Source organism: Quercus lobata, chromosome 6 (assembly GCF_001633185.2).
Source record: "Quercus lobata isolate SW786 chromosome 6, ValleyOak3.0 Primary Assembly, whole genome shotgun sequence".
In the NCBI taxonomy this organism is placed as follows: domain Eukaryota; kingdom Viridiplantae; phylum Streptophyta; class Magnoliopsida; order Fagales; family Fagaceae; genus Quercus; species Quercus lobata.
In genome coordinates this window covers 45,306,157-45,318,278 of record NC_044909.1, presented here as the reverse complement: position 1 = coordinate 45,318,278, position 12,122 = coordinate 45,306,157, and the positions used below count along the sequence as shown (strand labels likewise).

General features: G+C 35.3%; 1 protein-coding gene across 1 annotated transcript; it reads left to right on the top strand.

The window, feature by feature from the left end:
- The first annotated feature begins 1,088 nt into the window (after positions 1–1,088).
- On the top strand, positions 1,089–11,916 carry LOC115994499 (cyclin-dependent kinase E-1). Its single transcript, XM_031118671.1, has 16 exons — positions 1,089–1,448; positions 1,564–1,674; positions 2,285–2,388; positions 2,477–2,519; positions 2,647–2,745; positions 4,980–5,049; positions 5,531–5,625; positions 5,766–5,799; positions 5,886–5,970; positions 6,536–6,613; positions 7,480–7,527; positions 9,553–9,585; positions 9,835–9,940; positions 10,024–10,248; positions 10,325–10,391; positions 11,187–11,916. The coding sequence occupies exons 1-15, from the start codon at positions 1,218–1,220 to the stop codon at positions 10,388–10,390; spliced, it is 1,428 nt and encodes a 475-aa protein (XP_030974531.1). The 5' UTR covers positions 1,089–1,217; the 3' UTR covers position 10,391; positions 11,187–11,916.
- Positions 11,917–12,122: the final 206 nt, after the last annotated feature.

The following is a 12,122-nucleotide window of genomic DNA, read 5'->3' as shown; positions in this document are numbered from 1 at the left end:
AAATTTAATTAGAAATACTACCTTCTAGACTTTTTGAAAAGAGAAATAGACAAGAATACTACTAAATGCCCTTTGCTTGCTATAAAAAATGACCGGCAGTATTTATTTCACACCTTTTTTTTGATAATCGTATTTATTTCACACCTAATTATTGTACACAACAGTATACACACATTTTGTGTGCAACAACAGTGTATAATCACTTAAAAAAAAAAAAGAATATATGCTGGCATTATTTTACTATCGGATAATACTAGAGATACAAATTATTTTACAAAAAAATTTATAAATTGTTGGTGTAGTGAATGATTATTGGTAAATAAAAAAGTGATATTAATAATGAGTCTAGATGAAAACCAATAAGAGGTTAGTCATAAAATAGTTTGTGATGGTAACATTACTCTTTCACTATCACAGAAAATAAACAATTTGTAAGACTTTTCTATACAAGCAATTTAGTGGTTGTCTCACACTCTCACCTGAATTGATCAGAAGGCAGTGTTTATTTCGCACCTGATTGTTGCAATATAAACACATTTGTGCAACAACCTGTGCGAAATAGTATTTTCTCAAAAATGAATGCTTGAATTATTTTGCTACTATTATAGAAGATAAATAATTTGTAAAACTTGGCCGCCTCTCACCTGAATTGATGAGAAAGTGATGTAGTACAGTTTGCAAATCACACTTGGCCGCCTCAACAAGTCCAACCATTGATGGAAAGCCATCTTAAAAAGAAAAAAAGACAAGACTTTTTGGGTAAAAAATTGTTTCTTTAATATAATTCTGAAGATATTATAATTTCTTTATACATAATTTTTTTTATATAATTACAAATTGATAATTTTTAATATTTCTAATAAAAATATCTAATTCATTAAATAAAATAAAATAAAATTCGAAATATCTAAAATTCAATTCCCAAACAAAGACTACTAATTTTAAAATTGTGATTTTAACTCTTAATTTACTTTTTAACTTTTGATAAGTAAAGTTTAAAATCGAGATTTAATTATTTTAAACTCATAATTATTCATGTAAAATTAAAAACAGCGATTAAACTTTAAAAATGGTGACTTGTGATGTGAGTTGAGACTAATGTAAAATGAAGTAGATAGGTTTGGACAAGAGAGAGAGAGAGAGAGAGAAGGAAAGGTAAGATAGCCCACGAAGGAGGCCAAAGCAAAGCAAAGCTCACACTTCTCGTTGGTCCAAAAATGGGAGATACAAACAGCAACAACGGTAACAACACTAATACCAACAATAAGAAGCCGGAGTGGCTTCAACAATACGATCTGTTGGGTAAGATCGGAGAGGGCACCTATGGTCTCGTATTCTTGGCCAGGATCAAGTCCTCGACCAATCGTGGAAAGTCCATCGCCATCAAGAAATTCAAGCAATCCAAAGACGGCGATGGCGTCTCTCCCACCGCCATCCGCGAAATCATGGTAAAAAACACTACTCTTTTTGAAATTTGTGATTCTGAGAATGAAGATTTTATAAATTTTGAAACTTTTTTTTTTTTTTTTTTTTTTGAAATTTTTTGAATTTGTGATGGTGTAGTTGCTACGAGAAATTTCACATGAGAACGTGGTGAAGCTTGTGAATGTTCATATCAATCACGTCGACATGTCACTCTATCTCGCTTTCGACTACGCAGAACACGACCTCTATGTATGCGAGCCCCCCAATTTTTGCTTTTTCATTGAAAGTTCATAGAATTTCAATCATTAGGGATTTTGAATTTTAGTGTTGTTTAATTTTTGGGGAATTCCATTTGCCGTAACAAATTGCTGTGATAAGCTGTGATTCAAGACCTTTTTCTCTGGGTGTTTTATTCTAGGAAGCACCCTACACTTCATTTAGGGTGCTGTACCCGTGCCATACCAGCCCGTTTCATGTTATAATTTTTCAAAAATTGCTCGTTTCTTTGTTGTACTTGTAACCTGTAACCTTACCTGTTTCGGTGTCCGTGGTTCCTAGGGAATTTAGAGAAATTTATCCTGATATTATCGACATTTAGTGACATTATATATTTATATTGATATTTGCACTCCTGAATCTGATGCAACTTTGTTTTGGCAAACAATTTCTTTTTATAGGATTACTTGATTCTTGTTGTTTTCCTGAGCTAGTTACATTTCCTAGATGATAAATTTTAGTCATAACATATGCTAGTCTGAGGATCTTTAGGCAAAAAAGCAGTATACAATGCAACCATAAATATCATGTTATTGTTAGCTTTATCTATATAATGGTACTATTTGTGATCGCTGCATGACAGGAAATTATTAGACATCATAGGGACAAGGTTAACCAATCCATCGGTCAATACACAGTTAAATCGTTTCTATGGCAACTGCTCAATGGACTAAACTATCTTCACAGGTAAGGGTTATTTCTGCAAAGCCGATGTTTATTTCCTTTGTGACTTCATCATTGTCAATGGACATATGATGTTGGAATTCTTTTGCAGTAATTGGATCATACATCGAGATCTAAAGCCTTCAAATATCTTGGTAATGTTTTCACCTCTTTATCCCCCAGTTATATATGAATACCTTTAATGCCTAAAGTCACTATTTTCATACACAATTATGCTTGTATACATTTGCTGCTGAATTTACTTAGATCTTCCATGAACAGGTTATGGGTGAAGGAGACGAGCAAGGAGTTGTAAAAATTGCTGATTTTGGACTTGCAAGAATATACCAAGCTCCCCTGAAGTCATTATCTGATAATGGGGTAGGAGGCATCTTTTGCGTTATTGGGCGCTACCTTGTTTGTAGTTTCATGTAATGTTCTCGTATTTATTTAGGCAAACCTTGGATATGCACTAAGTAGACATGTAGAAAACTTATGAGGCTATGAAATCAGAAAGCTCAGTATTAGATAAGTGATGCGTGTTTTCCTCAGTCCATGAAAATACGGGGTTCAGAGGAATGAAATTTTTATGCCCAATCGGAAAAGCATTTTTTGAGAAAAAGGGGTTGGGGGGTGGGGGAATGATGAGGAGCCTCAAGAATTTGGGCTGCCCTTACTCAAGAAATTTCCTCTTGAATCCATAGAAATGTTGAGGAGCCTCTCTGGATGGCTCTGTACTTACTATTCATGAATTGATCTTTCAACACATAGAGGATCAAGAATGGTTTTTAGTGTATCCAAACTAAATCTGAACAAATTTGTTGAGCCATAAAACGTTGCAAAGACAAGGTAAAACAAACTTGGCTTAGCCTTCATGCTATATCTTGTTAGCATGAGCCATATCTATTTTCTATGATGGTCACCATCAAGAACTTGGCCCTTGCAGCCTAATACATTATAAAAAGCCACCTTTGGGGGGTATTAGTTAACTTGGATTAACAAAAATTCATAGGAAAAAGCTACATCTATCATATTCCCTAATAGGCACATCCTCTCTCTCTCTCTCTCTCTAAATCCAAATTGCATGGAGCTTTCGAATTTTGAATTGTGGAAATTTAACTTGGAACTTTGTATGAGAAATTGCCACCTGCTAATCAAATGCCATATTGTTACACTGAACTTCCTCATGTATGAGGCTAGTGAGCCTTCTTGGTGCAACCATCATATTATGATTTTCATTTGAGAACTTTGTTTGTAAGTTATTTTCTGCTTGTGCTTTGTTCTCAAGCCAAAAATGCTGGATCCAATTGGTGCTCATAGGAATTTCAGCTTCCTAGAAACTCAAATTTCCTCGTATCACTTTTTCAATTTTGCTCTGCCACTGTTTCTCAGCTTCTTGCCAATTGCTCTACTTGATTGATGATCAAGGGGCAGGAAGAGGGAGATAGTATCACTTGTCTTTGGTCTTACATTTATAGTCAAAGGTGAGCCGGGCAATTGCCTACGCGCCCGGGTGAGGCGAGGCAAGGCGCTACTAAGGCTCCAAGGCAATGTGCCTTTAGATCCTAGGCAAGCAAGAGGACCGCCTTAAGTCATGAAAAAGACGCTAAGGCGAGAGCCTCAAATTTTTTTTTTTAATTGTTTTTATTTTTATTTTAAAAAAAAAAAAATTTGTAGAAGCTTGTTGTAAAACCTATTGTTAGAATAATTAACAGAGCCTAAACCATGTTAAGCTTATTTTGAAATCAATTCATAGACCTAATTTCTTCATGCAACACATTTCAAAAACAGTTGATTATAATATTTCAATACATTAGGTACATATGATCTAAGTTCTATTTATAATAAAATTATTTAAAATTTTCCACCTCACTTTTATCGGGCTAGCACCTTTTTATTGCCTCATGCCTCTGCCTTAAGGTCGCCTTTTGCTTTTGACTACTTTGGGTCTTACTGCATTTGCAAAAATTCTGATCCGCAAAATGTAGTTGTTTCTTCAGCAGATAAACACATTTACACATACAAAATTTTTAATTTTTAAAAATTAGCATTTGCCGAAGAAAGTGAGGATGGATCAGAGTTCCAGGAAAGTGAGAATCAATAGGAGTACTTTATTAGATATTTAAAATCTCAGTGTTTCCAACTAAGGTGCTATCCTTTTTTTTTAAAAAAAAATCAGTTTCTTCTTGAAAAGAGTATTTCTAAGTTTGTAACCCTTTCAAAGTGCATGCTTTCTGATAATATTTGTAGCAGTCTATAATATGTGCACTTATGGTGAAAACTAAAGTAAAGTTATGCCCGTGTATTGATCTTATGGATATCAAAATTTGTTCTATGATTCTGGCCAATGCATAAATGATATCTACTTGCCTACTTTTATCTCAGTATGTCATTTGGTGATATGCTCAATACTTGAATTTTGATGTCTTTGTCATATACTGGGTTCTTGAGCTGCCTTGTTTAAACCTGTGTAATCATTTCACTAGTGATGTGATATCTTGGAAACCTGGATATGAAAGGCTTGACCCCCATCCTCAAAGTTCCTTTAAGCTGCTTGCTTAAAAAATTATCAACCTGTGCTAATAAGATACATTGGTTTCCATTATTACTTGTAGGTCGTGGTAACTATTTGGTATCGTGCACCTGAGTTGCTCCTTGGGGCAAAGCACTATACAAGTGCTGTTGGTATCCTTGACACCAAATTCTGCATATAATAACTCCATGCATTTGAACGCACAGACAAAGTTGCCAATAGATTTGCTTTGGTGTTACTGCTTCATGCAACATTGTTTTGTGATCTTTGTCTCAAATTAAGTTTTGCTAGAATGATAGTTGTTGAATTTTGACCACATATGTGCACATGCAACATTGTTAAATCTATGCTTCTGTTGCATACTTGGTCTAGAAATGATGGTTTACACCAATGTTGATTGCATGGAATAGTAGGATATGTTACGTTATTCTCTACCTTGAACTGGAAGGGATCTTTACTTCACCAAGTTGTTAAGATTGACAGGAAGAAATTCTAACAGTAACAGAAGAACTGTAGAGCTAATACGTCATTGATGAAGTGAATGTTGAAATTGTGCACCAATGATTAAGAATGTTGTACATCCTTCTTTTTTTGATAAGTAAGAATGCTGTACATCCTTAAAATTGCAACTAGATATGTGGGCTGTTGGATGCATATTTGCTGAGCTTTTGACTTTGAAGCCACTTTTTCAAGGTGCAGAAGTCAAGGCCACACCAAATCCTTTTCAGGTAGAATGTTGTTTGTGGCTTTATATGGTTTCAAAGTTTTGCTTCCTTGACTGTCTTTCCATTTTTAAGATGTAGTTTCCTAAACTGTACTACTTATAGACATTTTGTGATCCCTATAATATAGTTTTCCACTTCTGCAGCTTGATCAACTTGACAAGATATTCAAGGTCTTAGGTAATTTTTCTGCCTACTTTCATGTTGAGGCCTTTTTTCTCCTTCTATGTTGCAAATCTATATTATGGTTCATTGTTGTTGCAAAGGCCATCCCACTCTAGAAAAGTGGCCAACTCTTGCAAATCTTCCACATTGGCAACAAGATGTGCAGCATATACAAGGGCACAAGTAGTAAGTTTTTCCCCCCCTTATCTTATCTAATGAAGTATTATAAAATAGGCAATAAAGGACCTTATGTGCATATGCCAGTTGTCCTTGAACCAAATGACATCTCCCCCCTCTCTAAGGAAGGGGTGAAGTTTGAAGTTATGGATCCAATCCTGTGCAGTTGGTGACAGTTTTGTATCTAATTACAACAACAACAACAACCAAGCCTTAATCCCAAAAATTTGGAGTCAGCTATAGATCCTTAACACATTAAGTAGTCGGTGATGTATTCTTTTCTGCCGTTTCATTCTGTCCAAAGTCATACTCCATTATCTCCTTAGTTGACATATCCTTTTGACTACTTCTACTAATGTTATTTTAAGTCTTCCTCTACATTTTTTCATTCCCTTAACTTGAATCAACTTACTCTTTCTCACTAGTGCATCAAGCACTCTCCTTTATACATGATCAAACCATCTCAAGCAACATTTAAGACACTTCCTCCCTTGCAAGGAATAATTGTTTTTTTGTTTGTTTGTTAGGTTTTCTGTTTTTATCTTTAATATTTCTAATTTTTATTCTTTTACAGTGACAATACTGGACTTAATACTGTTGTTCATCTCCCTATAAAAGGTCCTGCATATGACCTCCTATCTAAGATGCTCGAGTAAGTGGCACCTTCTAGCTATCTATTTACTTATTACCATGACTTCTATTTTGGTGCTTGAAATTTGGTCATATTTTCATTTAAATCCTTTAAGTTTGAATTTCAGTCAAGTCCTTTAGCTCAAGTTAGTTTGTCAATGTCACTATAAGCGTTGACTGAGGGAATTGCATGATACAAAATTATCTGTGGCACATGCTACATCAACGATCTGACATCGAAGTATGCCGCATCAGCTGCAAATAAAACAATCATCAATTCTTATAATCTTGTAACATTACATTAAAAGAAAGAAAGAAAGAAATCAAAGCAAAGCATAGCAAACAAAACTACACAGACACCCACCTCCATCTGCCATAGTTGCCATCACCAACCCCCACTAGACCCTCTACAGCCGAGGGTCTAGTGAGCATGGATCACCCTTCTGCCTCCATCTCAAAACGAAATCTAACACCCGAATAGGCTGAACTCTTCTCTATCCTTCCCTAAATTTGCCACAGTGTTTCATAATGAGATGGAGGAAGCCTCAATGACCTCTAAAGGCACTGCTACTTCAAGGTCATACAGTACAGGGAATAAATTGCAGTCATGCCATTCGTAGCAGATTTTTTTTTTTTTCTTTAAATTTTAAATCGGACAGTCAGCTTGTTGCTGTGAAGTACTTTAGTTGTAAGGGGCAGCATATAAGATTATGTTGCTCAATTTGTCTTAAGTGAAAAGCCTATTATAATTTGTTGCGGTTCCAAGTTTTAATTTCGCTCTATACTGTATTTCTTGCTGTAATCAAGTCCTGATTACAGGTGATTTATTTTAAAGTAGAAATCATATTTATTAATCGCCACACTGTTCTTGCGTGTCTATATATGCAGATATGATCCTCGAAAGCGTATAACTGCTGCGCAAGCTCTGGAGCACGAGTATGACTTCCTCTCTTCATTCTCTCTCTCTCTCTCTCTCTCTCTATATATATATATATATATATATATAATTATTTACTTTTTACAATGTGGCCCCATCACCCACCCCAAACTTTTTTTTTGGGGGGGGGATTGATTTCTCTCATTGTTTCATTGAAGCTGGATCCAGCATGATATCTGTTCTATATTCATCTCTTGGTGATATGTGAATTCTGAATGCAACCTAATAAGATTCTTCTTCTGCTGCTTCTTTTCTTTTTTTGCTAACTCTTCCCTTCTTGGTGATTTCTGAATTTTGAAGGCAACCTGAATTTTTTTTTTTTTTTTTTGGGTGCCCAAAAAACCCTCTAACCCCAATAAATTTTCTACAGTGATAGTACCCCAGAAAAGAATCATTAAGCATATCAGACCTAAATTTACCTTAATACCTAATTCTTGACTTTTGGGGAGGTCGTTTTGTTTGGGATTGATGGTGGAAAGACACTAACCTGACTGGTCATCTTCTCATTTATTGCTTACATGGCATGTGTTACATGGGAAGTTCTGGAAACCCCTAGTTATATGGTGGCTTTTAGATTTTGGTACTTCAGTGATCTTGAGTACTGCTCATGTAGTCTGTAAATTTACTTGGCTCTCAAGAAATGTATAGTCTTATGGGTTTTACTTTTCCTTATCCTCACAGTAGATGTGATTATATTATATTATATCATGACAGAAGCCTTCTCTTATCTTTATTGCTTTCCGGAGTTAGAAGCCTTTATTGCAGAATTATGTATATGCAATTTCGCGCAGTTTTTTTATGGCACTTATCTTTGATTGGACTCTTAATTGCAAGTGAGATCTTGAGTTTTTGTACCTGCACTTGCCACTCTCTGAGCTGATCAATTGCATCTTTTTGTAGGCCTCATCTTTTAGTACATCAAAGCCCATGAATATTGTTATCCTTTTTTTAATATGTAATATAAATTATCTAACCAATTTCCCTTGGAATCATATCTTAACATTTTATTAAATTGAATTCTTGCTTGGGTAAAGTAGTCTGGTCTTTGCAAAATGCATCCCCCCCCCTATTAAAGTTTGGGTCAATATTGTCAAGGCATGCTATATGGGATTTTTTTGGGGGGAAGAGGGGGGTGGGGGGGGCGTTGGGTGGGTGACATTTATGTGAATCCAGTTATGTTGGGTTGAAAAGATGTATATGTTCATAAATTTACTAATTTTGATTCAAAAGCTTTCATTTTATCATCATATACCAACCACTTTCAGATGCATCCCTTATCCCCCCCCTCCCCACCCAAAAAAAAACCAGATGTATCCTGCCACCTCCTCCTTTTTGTAAATAAAAATAGCATCTTTCTTCTGGTATATTTCAGAGTTTGACACCAGAGATTGGTGTTGGTGCTGGCCTTTGTACCCAATATTATGACCGTCAATTTGGGGCATAATCCTAATATTTGTTGAACATTGAATCAACTGAACTTTACTAGATGCCTAAAAGTTCTTGGGTAAATTACTTTTTAAACCTTAGAGATTTAGGTATGTTTTATTTTAAACCTTAAATTTTCAAAAAAATTTCATTTATACTTCATATTTTTAAAACATCTCATTTAAACCTTATAATTTTATATTTTCTTATTTAAACCTTAGAGTTTCAAATGAAGGGAAGGGAATATGTTTTGAACAAACAGAGGTCGAGGTGGGGGGGTAAGTTTTATTAATGGCGTTAATAGAAAAAATATGCTAGAAGGTTTAAATGAAAAGTTTTTGGAAACTTTGAGGTTTAAATGAAACATTTTGAAATTTTAAGATTTAAATGAAACATACCTAAAACTTTAAGGTTTAAAAAGTAATTTACCCTTTTTTTTTTGAGGAAAGCTATATAATCGATAGCATTTCCTGTTACTTTAGCTTATATACCTTGAGCTATCCTCTTCTATGTTCTTATATGGCAGAGTAACAGAGTTATAACTTGTCATTATTTACTGGACACCACTTTCTAAGCATCCTTTTTGTTTTGCTTTTCAGGTATTTTCGAATTGAACCCCTCCCAGGACGGAAGTAAGGGTCCTTCCTTTTTTCTTTTTTCTTTTTTTCAATTCTTTTCCTTTTGGTCTTTGCCCAAATACTGTATTGGAGAGTTTTATTATCCAATGCTTCAAATAATAATAATAATTATTATAAAAAAATTAAAAATTAAAAAAAATTAAAAAAAACCAACAAAAACTAAAACTTCCAGTAGATGTAATGTGAAGCACATAGCAGACCTCTGTTTCCTTCATTTTGACGAACAGAAGACATCAATTTCAGTGCCCTGGTATCCCCAAATGGAGACAAAGTTGTGAACTATCCTACTCGACCAGTGGACAGAACTACAGATTTTGAAGGGACGACTAGTCTACAACCTTCACAACCGGTATACGTGTGCATGTGTTTTTGTCTCTTATGTTTATGCTTTGGATGATGTGTGTGTGCTTATTCTCTGATTCATTGGACTAGGTATCATCTGGAAATGCTGTTTCTGGAAGCATTCCTGGTGCCCATGGAGGGACATTGAGATCTGGCCCTAGGCAGATGCCAGTAGGTGGCATGCAAAGGATGCAACCTCAGGCCATGCAAGCTTATAATAATCTAGCATCTCAGCCAGGGATGGGTAGTGGAATGAATCCTGGTGGCATTCCAATGCAGCGAGGTCTTCCTAACCAGGGCCATCAACAGCAACAGGTTTATTGCGTTGAGTACTAGTTGTTTTGTTGTGGAAGTGTTGGTTCCTATTTCTGATGCCCCATTTCTTAAGCAGGTGAGAAGAAAGGACACTGGAATGGGGATGACTGGATACCCTCCACAGCAGAAATCAAGGCGCTGAGGTACTTCAACTCCTGAATTCCCTTTGTTGAATTTGCCCACGATGCTTTAGTATCATACTGAGTCACTATTTCACGAGATGTTTACTGCTTAGGTTCAGTTTGACTCACTCTTCTCTTAAATGAAAAATAGGGAACATATATATATAGTATGGTTAATGATGCTGTGTCTCTGCAAAAATATGACCCCAAGCTCGGGGAAAAGTATCTCATGGACAGTCTTATGAATCCTCTCTCACGTGTGGGACCCACATGCCATGAAAGGTCTCATGAGATACCCTCTCCAAGCCCAGTCCCCTTCTTTCCTTCCATGGCCTTTTATCAAAGTGCATTAGTATAAAAATAAATAAATAAAATTTAAAAATAGGGGAGATAAATGCTCTCCTATGCTTGTCAAGTACACACTTGTTGCCAATTATTTCTTTTCTTAATGACATGCACGCGCGCACACACACACACACACATAAATGTAGATGACTATGTATTTTAGTGACAGCTAGGGGGAAGAATTCTGGGTATCAGAGAATGATCTCGATTTGAATATTAGGTCTCAAAATTATTGAACTGTATGAATCTACTAAAGCATGCTAGTCAATTGTCACTATTTCATACTTACCAAAAAAAAAAAAAAAAGCTCAGCACTCTATATATCAAAACATCAAATTCTCTGTTCTTTTATCATTTGTCCTATTATGAATCATAACTTATTTACCTGTCAAATAGAACCCCCCCCCCCCCCCTCCTTTTCCCAAAATTTTATTATGCATTTAGCTGGAATTTCACATATAATATGGTTAGGTTATGGAGGCATATGGGGAGTGAAAGATATATTTGGTTCATCATGCTTGAACTCATCCGCTACTTGTCAGAATGTAAAGTTGAGATGCTTTGCCACCATTACTTGGAAACCTTATGCTTCATTTCACGTCGTCAGAACTTAAAGATCAAGGATCACAGAGTTAATCTATTCTCTGTCAGATGCCTTTCTGCTCTAACCTCGATTTTGTTACTGCAAGTGCTGATGATATCATTGGAGGTAAAAGAAGCACCAACTGCACACTAGCCAGATGGCATGTATGTCGCTGTGTACACTAAATGTAAACTAAATTACTACACATGTTAGTTGTGTACACTAAATGTGACTAAATCACTATAAATGTTTGTTGTATTTCTGCCAATGAGCAAGCTTAAATACAATAGCACTCTTGTTTGTATTGCTGCTATTAAGCTTGCTTAAGACTATACATAGATCTAGGATCTTTTTCTTTTTTCTTTTTTTCCTGTTGAGAAGGGGGGGGGGGGGGGTTGTGCTGGTTTTGATAGGCGGGGGGATGAAATTTGTTAGCTTGAGAAGGGAGTTGTCTATTTCATGAGACCCCATCTATTAGTTCATCTTTGATAACCATGTATCCCTTAATGAGGATTACTTAATCCTATGATGAATATTGAGCAAAAAAAAAGGAAAATAATCCCATGAATAAAGTGTGGTTTTCCCCAATGCATCATTACTTTAAGGGGACGTTTGGTTTGCTATGATGTTATATTATACCGTAATATGTTTTTGTAATTTTACATTAATGTAATTTCAATACAAAAATACAATATTAAATTATTTTGGAAGGTAATGAGATTAAGATGATGTGATATATTTTGTAATTTTAAATTAAGGAAAAAAAAAAAAAAAAAAAACCTAAAATCTTAATGTTACATTATTGTAATGTACATCACATCAAG

Excerpts from the sequence above, each read along its gene's own strand:
- LOC115994499 (XM_031118671.1), top strand. The coding sequence starts at position 1,218 with ATGGGAGATACAAACAGCAACAACGGTAACAACACTAATACCAACAAT. Across the intron at positions 6,614-7,479 it reads CTCCTATCTAAGATGCTCGA|ATATGATCCTCGAAAGCGTA; the intron begins GTAAGTGGCACC and ends CTATATATGCAG. Across the intron at positions 9,586-9,834 it reads GAACCCCTCCCAGGACGGAA|TGCCCTGGTATCCCCAAATG; the intron begins GTAAGGGTCCTT and ends CATCAATTTCAG.